The sequence below is a fragment of the Equus caballus genome, chromosome 2 (assembly GCF_041296265.1).
Source record: "Equus caballus isolate H_3958 breed thoroughbred chromosome 2, TB-T2T, whole genome shotgun sequence".
In the NCBI taxonomy this organism is placed as follows: Eukaryota; Metazoa; Chordata; class Mammalia; order Perissodactyla; family Equidae; genus Equus; species Equus caballus.
The window spans coordinates 24,558,930-24,573,898 of NC_091685.1; the positions used below are offsets into that span (position 1 = coordinate 24,558,930).

At 56.1% G+C, this 14,969-nt stretch overlaps 3 protein-coding genes across 9 annotated transcripts; all 3 read right to left on the reverse strand.

Annotated features, from left to right (window-relative positions):
* On the reverse strand, positions 1-5,175 carry DCDC2B (doublecortin domain containing 2B). 5 transcript variants are annotated; one of them, XR_011436474.1, is made up of 10 exons: positions 4,800-5,175; positions 3,807-3,858; positions 3,262-3,338; positions 2,883-3,014; positions 2,437-2,583; positions 2,294-2,333; positions 1,675-1,725; positions 1,225-1,360; positions 706-1,063; positions 1-411 (listed from the first exon to the last, which is right to left on the reverse strand). XR_011436474.1 is itself a non-coding variant. In XM_014737310.3 (10 exons), the coding sequence occupies exons 1-10, from the start codon at positions 5,063-5,065 to the stop codon at positions 316-318; spliced, it is 1,101 nt and encodes a 366-aa protein (XP_014592796.2). In that variant the 5' UTR covers positions 5,066-5,168; the 3' UTR covers positions 1-315. The 5 variants fall into 5 exon arrangements, 3 of the variants coding, with proteins under 3 accessions (XP_014592796.2, XP_001917349.2, XP_023490186.2); XM_014737310.3 differs by having other exon boundaries at positions 706-809; positions 4,800-5,168; XR_011436475.1 differs by lacking the exon at positions 1,675-1,725 and having other exon boundaries at positions 4,800-5,173.
* Positions 5,176-5,564: 389 nt separating this feature from the next.
* Positions 5,565-8,464, reverse strand: IQCC (IQ motif containing C). 2 transcript variants are annotated; one of them, XM_070260510.1, is made up of 5 exons: positions 8,134-8,464; positions 7,587-7,730; positions 7,127-7,382; positions 6,807-6,949; positions 5,565-6,686 (listed from the first exon to the last, which is right to left on the reverse strand). In XM_070260510.1, the coding sequence occupies exons 1-5, from the start codon at positions 8,173-8,175 to the stop codon at positions 5,865-5,867; spliced, it is 1,407 nt and encodes a 468-aa protein (XP_070116611.1). In that variant the 5' UTR covers positions 8,176-8,464; the 3' UTR covers positions 5,565-5,864. The 2 variants fall into 2 exon arrangements, with proteins under 2 accessions (XP_070116611.1, XP_001500037.2); XM_001499987.5 differs by having other exon boundaries at positions 6,807-6,925; positions 8,134-8,360.
* CCDC28B (coiled-coil domain containing 28B) lies at positions 8,464-12,681 on the reverse strand. 2 transcript variants are annotated; one of them, XM_014737312.3, is made up of 6 exons: positions 12,549-12,681; positions 11,118-11,322; positions 9,803-9,969; positions 9,486-9,679; positions 9,239-9,261; positions 8,464-8,656 (listed from the first exon to the last, which is right to left on the reverse strand). In XM_014737312.3, exons 2-6 carry the CDS (start codon positions 11,279-11,281, stop codon positions 8,602-8,604), a joined length of 603 nt encoding a protein of 200 aa, XP_014592798.1. In that variant the 5' UTR covers positions 11,282-11,322; positions 12,549-12,681; the 3' UTR covers positions 8,464-8,601. The 2 variants fall into 2 exon arrangements, with proteins under 2 accessions (XP_014592798.1, XP_001503882.1); XM_001503832.5 differs by having other exon boundaries at positions 11,118-11,305; positions 12,549-12,650.
* Between the last annotated feature and the right edge of the window lie 2,288 nt (positions 12,682-14,969).

The window sequence follows — 14,969 nt, forward strand, 5'->3', positions numbered from 1 at the left end:
TTACTAAGTATTCTTTTATTGTCACAGACCCACTCCCAAGTTTGTGGTCTCTCCCTGTTGTTCAGTTGGTTACTCCTTTCTCTGGCCAGAGAACCCCATAAGGAAATGGCCTTGGTGGCTAGGGCTGCTCTGCTCAGAAGAAAGGAAGACTAGGCTGTGGATTTAGGAGCAGAAGAGTGGGAGGGGCTGAGGGGACTGCACTGTACCCTGTGAGCCCAGGGGAGGTGCTGGTTCCTGGAGAACAGGCTGCTGGAGGCTGAGGATAAAAGGTGGCTGCAGAGTGGTGTCCCTAGTTCCTGGCTGAGCTGCTGGCTCTCAAGATGGCGGAGCAGGGGCTGAGGCTGAGATAGCTGCCCCAGCCCCAGGCAGGTTTTCCAGGGACAGGTCCTCTTCCACTATCTGTGCTGCCCTCTGGAGGAGGCGAAGGCCGTACAGAATGGAGCCATTAGCATCCCATGGCCAGCCTCCAGCCTCAGCAGCAGTTTTCCACCCCCAGGGAAGGAAGAGACTTGAGAAATTAGAGTCTGCCCTCTCATTTAACAAGGTAGGAAGTTGGGTTCTGAGATGTCAGGAGCTGGGCAGCTGAGACGGGCTCCGATCTGCTCATAGTCACAAGGAGGAGGAACTGCTCCTGGGACCCAGGGCCACCAGTTTCCAGCTCAGAACTCTTCCTGTCCCAACACACTGCTTCCAGCCCCAGCCCACCTGATCCAAGGGTTCCTCTGTCCAGGTGTCTTCATCATCTGCTACTTCCTGGGCCCCTGCCGTCTCCTTCCTTGGGTGGGAAGCCCTGTACACTCCCTTGACTCCTGATGAGGGGGGCAACATCGGCTGATGCCCTGGCTGAGGAGCCCTCAGCATTCTTTCCTCTGACCTTCTTACCAGTCCCCTCCCCTGCCCTGCCCTTGCTCCGCATTCCCCTTACCTCGGAGGAGGGCAGGGTAGTTCAGAGGCAGGCCTTTGGCCCCATCCCATCCCTTCCAGATCCCACCCCTGAAGTTTTGTTGCTTTGAGTTGCCATGTGCTTCTTTCCAAAAGCCAAGTCCTTGTGAGGAGCAAGGGGCTGGGTATACACATGAAGGAGTAGGAGACGGTTGTGCTGAGGTCAGGCCAGCTCTGTACTGGGGCATTCTGTCCCCAGGGACCTCCCCCAAACAGCAGGGACCATTCTGTGTGCCTGTCAGAGGGTGGCTGAGAAGGACCTGAGTCCCAGGGTCTCCTCACCTGATGGAAATGAGAGAGTGGCGAGTATACTGCTTGGCTGAATGGCCTGCTGGGGTCTGGCATGGAAAGCAGATGGCTCAATTTGGCTTGGTTCCTTTGGAGAGGGCTGGGTTGCCTGTGCCCTGTGACCATGGGCCTGTAGAGAGGACACCGGGCTTGGGCCATGAGTGCTGACGGTTCTTTTTTATTTTTTATTTTTTTTGAGGAAGATTAGCCCTGAGCTAACTGCTACCAATCCTCCTCTTTTTGCTGAGGAAGACTGACCCTGAGCTAACATCCGTGCCCATCTTCCTCTGCTTTATATGTGGGACACCTACCACAGCATGGCTTGCCATGTGGTGCCATGTCGGCACTCGGGATCCAAACCAGCGAACCCCAGGCCGCCAAAGCAGAAGGTGAAAACTTAACTGCTGCACCACCAGGCCGGCCCCGAGTACTGGCTGTTCTTACCTTCTCTCCTCCAGTAGTCCAGGCTTGAACCGCCCCTGGTGCCTGTGGGAGCTTGGTAGAGAAGATGCCATCCATCTTCATAGCCTGCATCCTCCCTCCCTGCTCCCTTGTCCCATCAGGCTGCCTTATCCAGGGACAAGCAGCTGGTGCCTGGCACTCAGGATGCCCACTGAAACCAGGCCGTGTCCCCCAAACCCCCACCTGATGCTCACTGGCTCATCTCTTGGGAGGGCTCAGGCCTGTGATAAAATGGGGTACTGATAAGCTCCGCTGGACTCCGCTATGCCAAATATGCCAGTTCTCTCTCCCAGCATCCAACCTGCCAAGAAGGCATTAGGTCCACCAACTCAGAGTCCTGAAGATCTTCCTAGAGCCTGGATGAGCTGGCTTTCAAACGAGGCTCTGTTCTGGCCCCTGCCACTCAATAACTGTGTCACCCTGAACAAATTACTTCACTCCTTTGTACTTCATCTCTCCTCTAGAAAACAGGAATAATAATCTCTGTTTCATAAGAGTATTGAGAGGATGCAGTGAGGTAAGGTCAGAGCCTGAGCCGGAGGAGGAGTCAGCCCGTCATTCCCCTTCCTTCCCACCGCCCACGGCCCCCTGCATCACCTACCTGCTGCTTGTGGGCCCTAGACTTCGGGTCTGGGGGATGCCTGCAACGAAAAAAGAAAGGCTTGTAGTGGGCAGAGAAGGACATGGAGTCTGGGTGGCTTCCTCTGCTCTAACCCACTACCCCTCCACCTCACACATACATACCAGCAGCCCCTGGGCAGTGAGGGGCTGGGCACCAGCAGCTCCAGATAGGGGAGGGCCTTGAACTCATCCTCTCCGACAGCCACATAGTAATGGCCACTCACCAGAGCCTCCCCCGCTGACAGTGGGAGCCCCTCCAGGGTGTAAAGTCTGGGAGAGAGAGGTGAGCAGATAAGGGCCGGTGGACAAGATTGCCTCTTCATATTCGGCAGACTGTGAGGGGGTGGGTACCGCTCTTCCAAGGTACCCTGTGGCCGCTGACCCTCTGGGCACTAGACGAGTCACCTAGGCTCTGGGGGCTGGGCTGGCGGGGTCTCTCCCTGTGGCATAGAAGAAAGTCTCATTCGGAGAAACTTGCTTTCCTTTTGCCTTTTCATCCTCTGGGAGAGCTGAGACCAGGAGGAGGCTCCCTTTGGGGACTTGTGGGCCTCCCCAGTCCCCATACTCACCTGCACACAGCACCGCTCTGCAACTTGACCTTCTCGGCCAGGAGCTTCAACACCGTTTCCCAGTCCTTGCTGGCAGCCCGGGACAGCTTCAGGCTAAATGGGGGACTTAACAGGTCCCCATTCCTGAACACACTGGGACAAAGAACAGCCTGGTAAGGAGATAGGTCCCCAGGACTCCCTACGTGTGAGAGGAAGAAGGGTGGCACAGGGCCAGAAGATGGTCCAAGAACCAGTGCGTTGGTCCATTTTTACCCATCAAGCATGTTGGACTTTTTATATTCCCACCAGTGACCAGAGGCTCCTGGAACCAACCCACCCATGTTTTCTGGGTCTCACTGAAACGAAAATCTATCCCCTTCTCCCTGATCCCCACACTCACTGGATACAGCAGGGAGAACCTGCAGGTAGCCGGCGTCCAAGGGCCCCATCACAGGAGTGATGAGTCACGGGAGGACCCTGAAACCCAAGTCAGGGCCCCAAATCAGGAGAGAGTTGAGGCCTTTGGTTAAGGGTGGGTTAGCCCAAGGTAGGTGGGGTGAGGCAGAGGAACCAGACTGGGGCAGGAGAGGGGGCAAGAGGGATGAGACTGGTCATACCTTTCACCGAAGGGTGCTTCTCCCTCCTGTAAGTGACATTCTAACCACCCCCTGCCCCCATGTGTGTTTTACAGCTTCCTCTTTCCTTTGGGGACCAAAGCCTGGAGATAAAGCAAAAGGCTGGAAAAGGAGCAAGGGATAGTGTCTTGAAATCCTGCAACCCAGGAAGGATAGCAGCTGGCTCTAGGATGGGTGTGAATGCCCCCATAGAACTGGCAGACCATGCTGTTCCCAGGGCCCCTGACTTCCCAGATCAAATTGGGGGCAATCCCAGGACGGGTGGGAAGACAGGGCTGGGGGCTGGCCTCCCCCAGGCCCCAGGACTCACTGGTAGTCTGCTGCTCTTCCCACCTGGATCCTTCCCTCCAGGGGGTAAATAGCTGAAAGGACAGATAGGTCATAAGTCATCTTGGGGAACCTGGGGCCTCAACAGCCCGGTAGCTGCCAGAGTGTGGGGCAGCAGCCCAGCTCACCAAGTATCCCTTCCCATTGCAATAGTCTCAGTCATCTCAGTCCAGAACCAGATGCTGGCACTTGAACCTACCTTAGGGCACTGGGTCAGGCTGAACATCCAGACTGTAGTCTCAGATACAAACCATAAGATTAAAGGTCGAGACACTAGTTCATTAAGCATCCTGCTGTATCCCAGGAATTTTCTCATTCATGAGGTAGGTGGTTTTATCTAATTTTGTGTGAGACTGAAAGTTAAGTGATTCACTTAAAGTAACACAGAGAAGTGGCAGAGCCCAGATTCTAAGTCTATCTCGCTCCCAACCCCTTGCACCTTGTTACGGTAAGCAACCTCAGCTGAGAGCAGAGTAGGACCTGGAGGCCAGATCTGAGCTGGAAGCTCAGGTACTCAAATTCTTCTTCTACCATCTCGGAAGGCACAGCCCCACCCTGAAAAGGGGATGACCCAGCCTAACGGAGAGCATGGGACGCCTAAACACAGCAGGGAGGAAGTGATGGGGGGAAGTAGTATATGGTGGCGGTGGTAGGGGATCCAATCAAGAAGAGCCTTTGGAAAAAGGGTCAAATCTGCCTCCTTCCCACAGCCTGGTCCTGGCTATGATGGACATCAACACCAGCATCAGACTTCAATAGTGGCTCTATCTTTGTTACTTGGGTACTGTTACATGGTTACTTAATGTCTTGATTTTCCCTTCTAAAGAATGAGGGTGAAACCACCCCTTCCATACGGTTGCTGTATCCCATGAGGTAATGTATAAAGTGCTCATATGAACAGAGTAAGTTTAAACATGTGCCATTGCTATTGCTCTCCCCTCCCTCCCTCAGTTGTGACCAGCCCCAGCCCACTCACTGGAGCTTGCGGAATCGTTCGAAGCCAGCAGCCACATACTGCCCTCCGTTCTGCAGGTCTGCCAGGTCGGTGACGGGGTGGCCATGACAGGGTGTATAGAGGGCACGCACAGCCAGTGGGGCCTGCACAACTGATGTCACCTCACAGAGGAAGGCATCCAGGGTGGGGAAGCGGCGTTGGGTCACCACCAGCCGGCGGCCTGGGGAGAAAGAGTCCCCATTCCGGTACACTACTACTCTCTTGGCCGCTGAACTCCCACTCGCCATACTATGTCCTCAGCTAGAGACGCAGAGCTGTTGCCAGGCAACTAAGGCAGGGCTGGGAGCAGTGCCAGTCAGAGGTGGAGTCCTGCTCTCTCACCCAGGAAGGCAGGGAGAGCCTCTGGCAGGAGCATCTGTCTGTCTCAGGGTCTCATCCAATCTGCTCCTGGTGGGGCCTCACAAGAGCACGGCGGTTGTGATCACTATATATGAAGGAAGACCCTGGGGCTCAGGGAGGGGGAGTGACAGAGATCACACCGAAACACGGATGTTCCAGTGCTGGTGGAGGGAGGGATTCTCAGAGCCTCCCTGTCACTCTGCAGTCCAAGGGCTGAGCTCAAAGGAGGACCAACTTTGGGGGTGATCCCCAAGGATGGCTAGTATACTCCTGGGCCGTGGCTCCCAGCCAGCTCTGGGGAAAATGCCCAGGCCAATAGGAGGCGAACATGAAGGCCCAGAGTCTGTCCTGACCAGAGGCAGAGGATGAAAGCAACCAGGCTCCGAATCCAAGAAAAACCTTTATTCTCCATCAGGCCCCCCACTTTACTTACCCCAGGTAACTCCCTGTCCCCAAATTTGGATTGATCCACAGGCAGAGGATGAAAGAGCGTCCTTCTCCCTCTGCTGCCTATACTGGTGCCAGCTCTTTGCTCCAGCTTGTCTTGGCCTCATTAGCTACCAGTGGCCAGGGACAGGGACAGGAGCTAGAGCTGGTACCAGGGAGCTACGATGAGGTCCTGTGTCCCTCATCACCCTTTCATAGCATCCCCCTTTGGAACCTGGTCCACCCCTGGCTCCCCAGGGTCTAGCCTGCTGGTCCTGTTTTCCACGGTCTGCCCCTCCAGTGGTCCTCTCCTGTTTGGTCTGACCCTGTGGAATACAGTTTCTCAGGTGGCTTTGGTCTCCATGGCACAGTCCTCTGGTTTTTCCATTCTTCATGGCTAGGCTCATTGGAGGTTCTATCTCTGCAGCTTTTGTCACTGGGTGTCTGGCTCTTGGGTGGTTTAGTCCTCCAGAGATCCAGGCCACCATGCTCTGGCCCTGTCAAGGCCCTATCCCAGATGACATGGTCCTCTGAGAGATCCAACTTTTGTGGCCTAGCTCTTTGGTAATCGAGCTCTTTGTGGTCTGGCCTTCTGGGAGACTTGTCCTCAATGCTTGGGTCCTCATGGAGTGTGGGTGGCTGTATCTTGGTCTTTCCAGAGCAGTGGCCCCTAGGTTTGAGGCCTTTGGGGGTCTGGTCCTCCAGGAGTTTCGTCAGCTGCACGCAGGCCCCTCCAAAGGTGTGTTTCCCACATTCTGGCTCTTTGCCGAGCCTGTTGTCTCTGGCCTGGTTATCTGATGGTGTGGGCAGCTGTGGTCCAGCCTTCCCGTAGCATGGGTCCCTGTACTTGGCCCCAGTAGTGGTTTTGTCTGTAGCAGCCAGTCTTTCTGGGGATTTGTGGGGTTGTGATCTGACCTTCCTCCAGGAGTCATCCACATGGTCTGGCTCTCCGGCGGCCCTGTCTCTGTAGGAGTGGTCTTCCAGTGGTGGGCTTGGTTGTGACCTGTGGTCTGGGCACATGCTGGCATCGTCTCTGGTCTGGCCTGCCTCTGGGGATCTCAGTGTTTGTTTGAGAATTAGGTACTGGTGGGGAAGAGAACAGACACTGTACCAGGCAGGCCTGCTCGGGCATGGCAGGAAGCCTGTCCCTAACCCCCACCCTTGGCCCTAAAAGTGCATAAAATGTTCCAAGTTAGTGCCTACCTCCTTACGGCTGTTGATTGCCTGTTGCAGCCACAGCAGTTCCATGGCCAAGTGGCTGCGGTGGTACTGGAGCTCCTGGAGCTCAGTCTGGCTATGGGGCAGTCCTGGACCTGCAGCTTCTGTGAAGGAGGGAGGAAAGGGCACTGGCCTGGCATTAGACCCTGGCACCCTGCCCCTGCCCACCCATGTGTTGCCCCCAACCAGGCAGAAGGAAGAAGGAAAGGCATGCAGCTTATCTAGCACAAGCCTTTCACTTTTTAGATGGGAAAGCTGAGGTCCAGAGAGAGTCAGGGGCTTCCCTGACCTACGCAGAGAGATACCTGGGTTCTCCATCCTTGACATATCTCTGGTCTCCTTTTGGCTGGGTTTCCTGCTCTGCTCATCCTGGAGCCAGGAGCTGTCATCTCTGCAGGGAAGACTTCCTGAGTTTGCCGGGCTCTCTTCTGACTTCTTCAGCATCATCCCCTCCCAGATGGCCTCTCTCTCTGGCTCTTTACGTGGGGAGCAACTCCACTGTTCCGGCTCTGGATTTGGTACCCTCTTTCCAGCTTTCCAGATCCGATGGGATTTTGCTTTCTGAGAAATCAGTCAGAGAGGTATGAGAGCCCCAGGGCTAAACCCTCCAAGTGACTGGACGCCCTGATTTAGCAGACAAATTGGTGATTAAGGATTGGGGTGTGAGGAGGTGAGTCTGCTGCTGCTTCCATTGAGCAAAGCTTGTCAGAATCCCCTGCCCAGGTCCCTCCCTCTCCTCCATTCTCCCCCTGGTGTGTGTATTACCTCTGGGAGAAATCGGGGCCTGGGAATCCAGCCCTCAGTCCACTGAAGCGTGCCCAGATCACCCTCGATCTCTCGTACAATAGCCTCATACTCAGCTCGCAAACTCTGGAACTGGCGTCGGACCAAGAAGCCCCGGACGCAGGCCTGTTGTGGAGAACGAGCGGAAAGCAAACCCTTCTCACTGCAAAAGCGGGGGCATCTTAGGGGATTCTCATGAAGAGGTCACCCCGGTGATTGCAAGAGGGGACCTGGCCCCAGGGAAAGGATAGGTGACGCTGTGCGTTGGGACTCCGGGGGTTCAAGGGAGCATGCTGGACGGCATCCCCCTCTTCGCTATAAGGCCCTTCCGGTCCTTCCCTGATCCCGCAGGAGCGCGTGGGGGGCGCGTGGGGAAGTCCGTGGGCCCTGGTATTCTTCAGGGCGGTGGGAGTGGGTAGGTATCTCCACAGACGGGCACGCGATTAAACGTGACAGCCTTATCTCGCTCAGAGGTCCCAGTCCCAGATCCCACGGCGGGGATCCCTGCGCACCCCGGCCCGGCTCGCACCTGCATCACCGACACTTTCCGAACCAACCGCTCCCGCTCCATCCGGGCGCCAACTGCCCGGCGCCTGCGCAGTGCGTCACTAGTGGGTACCGCCCTGGCCAGCGCAGGCCGCGCCCCCGTCCCCGGGGCAACCTTCCTCTCTGACCCCGGCGGGACGCGGCCTGGGGCCCGCCGCCGCCGACTACGCTCGCCGAGCACCCGCGTGGGGCCCTCGCCGGCCGGGCGCGCTCCCCGGATCCGGGTGTGCGGCGCGCGCGTCTCCGCGGAGGCCGGGGCTCGGCGCCCCTGCTGGGGAGAGAAGCGACGAGGGCAAGGAAGACATGGGGCCGCTTGCTTGCTTGCTGTTTAATTCCATCCAGTGCCCCCCTCCCCATAGCACCTGGGGGGCCGCGGGATAACCAGTCGAGTCTGCAAAAAGTCACAGTTTGAAGGGAATGAAAGGGGGCAATCTGGGCCTGGGTCCGACATCTACGCAGCTGACTGCTCCTCAGGCTCGGCGTTCTCGGCCAGGTGCAACTTCTGTCTGCGCCAGTCAAGGATTGTCGTGCCACTGCCCCCATGTTTCCAGCCCTGTCTTCCCGTCCTGCACAGGCTGTTTCCCCAACTGCACAAAGCGGCGGGGTGAGGGTCTCTGGGGCAGTCCGTGCTCTGAGGTTGCAGTCCTCGCCTGCCCGTCTTGCTAGGCGGCTTACCCCTCTCTTTTGATCTAGATCATGCAGGTGCGTGCACCCGCCCTATTTCTGACTAGGACTAGCTCGGGAGGTAGTGTAAATCAGTAAAAGTAATTCAATGCTGAAAGAGTAGGAAGACAGCCGACAAGCTTTGCCATGGATTGGTGTTAGCTAAAGTACTTGCAAATACTTTGATAAGTAGGTGAAACATATTCCCTGCAACCACCTTTCTCCTAATATTGGGAAATTCTTTCTGCACTCCTCTACCTGGGCGGGGGCAGTTTGTGGCTAATTGTGACACAGTAGGACTGGAAGGGTTGGGGATGTTGGTTATAAGTGAATACTCCTGAAGGGTGGTGGGGAGGAGGAAACTGTTTTCATCTCTGGGAGCTGTGCACACACATACACACTGTCAGGTCTCCTGAAAAGGATACATGGAATTACTAAGATCTTCCAGCTGTCAACAGAGAGAGAAAGGGAGGGTTCTGTCATGAGGGGCACCAGGCCATACCCTAGATGCTCTGGTGGCCATCTTCAGGGTTGGGGGGGCTGTTGAGTGGCCCAGAGCTCTTGGTTCCATGCACCTCAGCTTTTCACCCAGGGCCAGGAATGACCTTAGAAGCATGTCCCCCCCCAACCCCCGAGGGTCCCCAGGAACCCAAGCATCCAGCCCTGACCCACATTGCTAAGCAGCTGGTCCAGGTTGCGGTCAGCCATCGTCTTCTTCTGCTCCTCAGGCAGCCCCTCAGTGACCCCATCCTCTTCCTCCTCCTCCTCCTCCTCCTCCCCACACACGTCCAGGCTGAAGTGCAGCCGGGCCAGCTTCTCCTGCATCTCCCGCACGTGCTCCAACTGCTCGAAGGAGCATTCCTTCCCTGGACAGCACATGTCTGAGCCCTGCGGGCGAGCTTGGGACCCTGGCCCCAGCCACACCCCAGAGACCAGGCCCTCCAGCCCCCTACCACACACCCCCCCTAAGCCTAGCCCCCAGGACTCACCGAAGGCCTGCAGCCGGCCTGAGTGGAAATCATTGAGCAGGTTCAGCAGTCCCCCCTCCATCTCATAGACATCGGTCACCTCGGTCAGGAAGGAGTGCTGCAGGGGGGTGCCTGCAGAGCCGCCCCCACCTCCAGCCAGCACTGGGCGGCATTTCTCCTTGCCTACCCTGGGTGGGGTGGGCATGGCCATGGTCACAGGTTGGGGCAGCCAGTTGCCCCCAGGTCTTTTGTGCCATCTGTTTATGCACTAATTCATCTTCCTATCCACTCACCAACATAAACGGATGTTTGTTTTTCTGGCCCTACCTTGGGGCCAGGATTTTTACCAAGATTGGTAAAGGAAAGGAAGTAGGTGAAAATAAAATGTCGAAAGAAGTCTTTTTCTGCCAATGACACTCACAGCCAGAGCCATGCCTGGAAGGGGACTCCTGGGTTCCTGTCTGAGCCCCTCATTCTTTCTGTGACCCTGGGTGAATCATTTGTCCTCCCTGGTCCTCAGTGAATTTGGGGACAGTTACTCCCTTATTGCCACAAGAGCCATCTTACCCCTCTCCAAAATATCTTTCTGCCCCTTTTCTATTTAAAAATGGTTTTGAATTTTCCATTTCCCTCGGCAACACTGAATGCCCTTCCCACCTGGCCCCCTTGCCTCTCCAGTTGCATTTCCTATTCCTGCCCCAGCCCTGAGCTTCAGCTACACCCTGCTGTGGCTGACCCACACATGCCTCTCAGGCAGGCGTGTGCAAAGCCACAGGGAAACACAGTAATCAGAGAAAGAGCACGTATTTAGTGGGAACCACACGAACGCATTATAGGGTAGGATGCAAATTCGCAATCATTAAAATAATTAAGCAGAGAGTTCAGATTGTATGCCTGAGTATCCCCTCACCCCTTCCTGCCCCATGACACTCCAGGGCCACCAAATCACTGGTGGTTCTCAGAATCTTCCAGGCAGTATTTTTCTTCCATATTTATGCCAGGCAGGCCCCTCAGCTCAGAACATTCTTCTCTCCAGGGTGCCAACAGCCTTCTCTGACTCACTCCCTGGCAGCGTTGCTCTCTCCCTGCTCTGAGGTTCATCATCACACAGTGTGATCCCAGCGACCCACCTGACCTTTCCCCCACACTTGAGGGTAGGGAAGGATGGGATCTGAGGGTCTCTGAATTCTCAGGGGCCAGCTGGGGCAGTCCCAGGGAAGGCATCAGTTATTGCTAGGTAACTCAAGGCTAAAAGCCCCCTTTGCCTTCCTCCCCACAGGGCTCAGCCCAGAGTTGGGGTCCCTTCCTCCTTGCCCTGCTTTCCTTCTGTACCCACCTCTTGAACTTGGCCCGCTGCTTTGGGGATGGCAGATGAGGGAGTCCCAGGGCCAGGGAGCCACTGTGGCTGGTGGGCACAGGGACCCTGCGTAGTGTGCCTGGGGCCTGGGCTGGCTGGGTCAGGCAGGGCTTGGGACTCCTTTTCTTCTTCTTGTCCTCCATTGGGTGCTGGCTGAACCTCAGGCCCTGGGAGGGAGGCGACCCTATTGAGATAGTGAGGGGCCAAGTCATCCCTTCACCCAGCACCCCCTGAGATCTGCGAAAGAAGGGCCCTGGCACCTCCCAGCTGTCCCCTCACAACCGTCAGGGCCTCTGTCCCCTCATCTGTACACTATGGGCAGGGCCAGATGCCAGCGCCTACTACTGGGGTCAGGGAGCTTCCACAGCCCACCGTACATCCCCTCCCGCCTTCTGGCCTTGGCCTGAAAACCCAGGCCCTGCCTGGAAAGGGCTGGACCAGACACTTTTCCTGCTGCTGCTGGGGTTTCCTGTCCCTGTGGCTGAGGGGGCGGAGCTGGCAGAGGAAATGCAGGGGGAGACAGGGTGGATGTGGGCTGGCAGGAGCCCAGCTAAGGATTAGGGGTGTCTTAACTAGGTCCCGTTCTATTTATCAACTACCCAGGCAGATGCTGACAAACTCTGTCAGCATGGGAGGTGACCAAGGTGTGAGTGGGGAGTCTGGGAAGACGCCAGTGTCAAGCAGTAATCACCAGAGGATGGGTAACAGCAGCAGAGGCCGTGACAGGCAGCGGGGCGGGGCTCAGTGTGGGTTGTCCCCACTCAGACACTGGCATCCCTCCTCTTCCACCCCACCCCCAATGCAAACACCAGGCGACTCCCAGAAGTTCCCTGGGACATGCTTCTAGCCCCATCACCCTCCCCAGTCAGAAAGTCCCTGCCTGGCTTCGGCTCAGCCAGGGTGGAGTGGGTGGTCGGGCGGCTGGCTGCCTTGGCCTCCAACAATGGCTGCGCCTGTGGCTGGCACTGCTCAGCCTCCCATCCAGCCCCGCCCCCTAAGCCTCAGGTCTGCTGAGGTCCTCCCTGATGGAGGTCTGGGGGCCCTTTACAGGGGTTTTCCCCAAGCTGCTCACTCCAGGCTGCTGCCCCCAAGCCTGACTCTGCCCTTTGGGATGGTGGTGGCACTGGGGGCACAAGCATTTAAACTGGCACATGGCTGGCTGGCACCGAGGGGGTGTGGTGCATCTGCCTCGCCCTGCAGCGGCTTGGCCCAATTAGGGACTTGACAGAAGAATTGGAGCAGGAGCTCCTGCTCCCCAGGACTGCCTGGGACGACCGGGATCTATTTCCCATGCTCAAGCTCCAAAGCTGTGTGCCCGATGGATGGCTCAGCTCTGGAGCAGGATCCGAAATGGAGCATTGAACCCATGTCGTCCTGCCCCCACCCCCATCCCCAAAGAGGGCAACTGACCTGGAGGTTTGGGGTCTGGAGAGATGCTTCTGTGAGGGTTCCCTCCGCCCTCAGCACTCTCCTAGGGAACAGAACGGATGGAGGCTGAGCTGGCAGGAGGCAATTTGCATTTAAAGAGAAAGTGACCTTCTTTAGCGCTTGGGATGGAGTAAGACGGGAGGAGCATCCCTACGTTAATTAAGCTGTTCCTCTCACTGACTTTACCTCCCCACCTGAACTAAGGTGACCACCTTGGTTGCGTGATGGGCAATCTAAAAAACCCTTTTGCTTTCCTATCCATCCATTTTGCTTCTCCCACGTTCAAGAGAAGCTACAGTCCCTTACAAAATGGTGGTGGCTTTGTCAGAGTGGGGGTAGTGGGAGGGGAAAGGAGAGAGAGAGAAAGGGAATCTGAATATATATAAGCATATAAGAAGTACAAGCAGCAGCAACAGGAAGAAACTGTAAGAGAAGACAACCACCTATTGAGTCCAGCTCCTCTATTCAGCACTTTACGTACATTTAATCCTCATGACAACTCTGAGGAAGATACTGTCATCGTCCCGTTTTACTGAAAGTCAACAACAGGCTTTTGAGGGCAATACCACTCCCCCTGCAACACCCAGACACTCCACACTGGTAAGCGGTGAAGGCCTGTTCTGCACTGAAGAAATGACAGGACCAAGCCTGCCCTTTGTCCACCCCCAGGCCTAGGAGACACGTGTGAGGAGCATTAGGTCAGGAGGAAGCCGGGGCACGCTTGACTCCAGCCTCCAGGAGGGAAACCTGAGCACCTGACGGAGGCTGATCCAGGGCTGCTGGTGCTGCCCGGGAGGCCAGATCAATGGAGCAGCTATTTAAAGACCTGGCAGAGGCTCCCGCTCAGGTCCCCAGAGACGCATCTGATGCAAATGGAGACAGGCTTATCCTTGGCCAGGCTGCTTTGCAGCCTCAAATAACGGCCCTGGGGACTGTGCAGAGCCACCTCACCCACCTTCTGCTCCCACTGGGCAGGAGCATCTTCCCTGGGCCTGGGCCTCTGGCTGAGTTAGGGAGGGACAGGCACTGTCTTTGTGGGCACCCGCACAGGGCTTTTTCCCAGGTGTTTCCAACACGCAGACTGCTCCAGAAGAGGAGACGTTAATTCAGGACTTTTTCAATAACCAGGGGTCAAGGGAGGGGTCTGCACAGGCAGGACAACTGGGAATTCCCTGTCTTCCCCTACCAGAGCTGCTAGAGAGTGGCACCAGGGCTCCTCTAGGAAGGTGGCAGCGGTCCAGGTGCACATTTAGGGTGGTTATTATCAGAGCTGCTTTGCTTGGGAGCTCCAAGAGTTGGGCAGCCTCCTCTGACTCCATCCAAAGGATCTTTGACTGGAACCATTGTGGCCAGCACAGAAAAATACCCATTAGGACCCTGACTAGAAGGGGCAGAGGCTCGGCGGGAACTGGCACAGCCAGTGTGGACACATCTGGAGGTCTGGAGGGAAGGGCACTTTAGTTGTTTCTACTATTTGTTGGGCATTCACATAACATCCTTTGTGCCAGACCAACCCAGGCCCTAGAGAGAACACGGTGCTAGGTGAGGCCACCAGTAGGGTGTCTCCCATAGAGCAGCCTCAACTTTTGCACCTAGGCTTGGGGTGGGTAAGCAGGAGAGTGTAAGAAACCAGCCCATTCTTAAAAACTGCATGCAGAATGTGGTCTTGTCAAGGAGTGCACCCAGGAGTGTTCTCCTGGGTGGGCTGGTGCCAAAGGATGCTGCTCATGGCAACCAGCCCGATAGCAGTGATGAGGGTCCACTCATCTTTTTTTCTTTTTCAAAGATTGGCACCTAAGCTAACAATTGTTGCTAACTTTTTTTTCTTCTCTCCAAAGCCCCCCAGTACATAGTTATATATTCTAGTTGTGAGTGCCTCTGGCTGTGCTATGTGAGACGCTGCCTCAGCATGGCCTGACGAGCATTGCCATGTCCACACCCAGGATCCGAACCAGTGAAACCCTCGAACTTAACCACTCGGCCACGGGGCTGGCCCCAGGGTCCACTTATCTTTTTTTTTTTTTTAAAGATTGTATTTTTTTCCTTTTTCTCCCCAAAGCCCCCCGGTCCATAGTTGTATATTCTTCGTTGTGGGTCCTTCTAGTTGTGGCATGTGGGATGCTGCCTCAGTGTGGTTTGATGAGCAGTGCCATGTCCGCGCCCAGGATTCGAGCCAACGAAACACTGGGCCACCTGCGGTGGAGTGTGCGAACTTAACCACTCGGCCACGGGGCTGGCCCCAGGGTCCACTTATCTTAACCTGGGTCTCAGTTGGCCTATGCCTGGCTCTCTGCTCTCCTTGCCTTTTGCCTTCTTCGTGGACCGTAGCAATTTCCTATTTAAACACCTTCAGTGGTGCCCCCTCTTCCCTGATCTTGCCCAAATTCCTGAACCTGGCACACA

Excerpts from the sequence above, each read along its gene's own strand:
- IQCC (XM_070260510.1), bottom strand. The coding sequence starts at position 8,175 with ATGGAGCGGGAGCGGTTGGTTCGGAAAGTGTCGGTGATGCAG. Across the intron at positions 7,731-8,133 it reads GGAAAGTGTCGGTGATGCAG|GCCTGCGTCCGGGGCTTCTT; the intron begins GTGCGAGCCGGG and ends TCTCCACAACAG. Across the intron at positions 7,383-7,586 it reads GGCCCCGATTTCTCCCAGAG|AAAGCAAAATCCCATCGGAT; the intron begins GTAATACACACA and ends CTGATTTCTCAG.
- CCDC28B (XM_014737312.3), bottom strand. The coding sequence starts at position 11,281 with ATGGAGGACAAGAAGAAGAAAAGGAGTCCCAAGCCCTGCCTGACCCAG. Across the intron at positions 9,262-9,485 it reads TGGACCAGCTGCTTAGCAAT|CTGGAAGATCTTAGTAATTC; the intron begins GTGGGTCAGGGC and ends CTCTGTTGACAG. Across the intron at positions 8,657-9,238 it reads GAAGATCTTAGTAATTCCAT|ACAGAAGTTGCACCTGGCCG; the intron begins GTATCCTTTTCA and ends TGACTGGCGCAG.
- DCDC2B (XM_014737310.3), bottom strand. The coding sequence starts at position 5,065 with ATGGCGAGTGGGAGTTCAGCGGCCAAGAGAGTAGTAGTGTACCGGAAT. Across the intron at positions 3,015-3,261 it reads GGTTCTCCCTGCTGTATCCA|TGTGTTCAGGAATGGGGACC; the intron begins GTGAGTGTGGGG and ends TCTTTGTCCCAG. Across the intron at positions 810-1,224 it reads CACTCTCTCATTTCCATCAG|GAGTCAAGGGAGTGTACAGG; the intron begins GTGAGGAGACCC and ends CCCCCTCATCAG.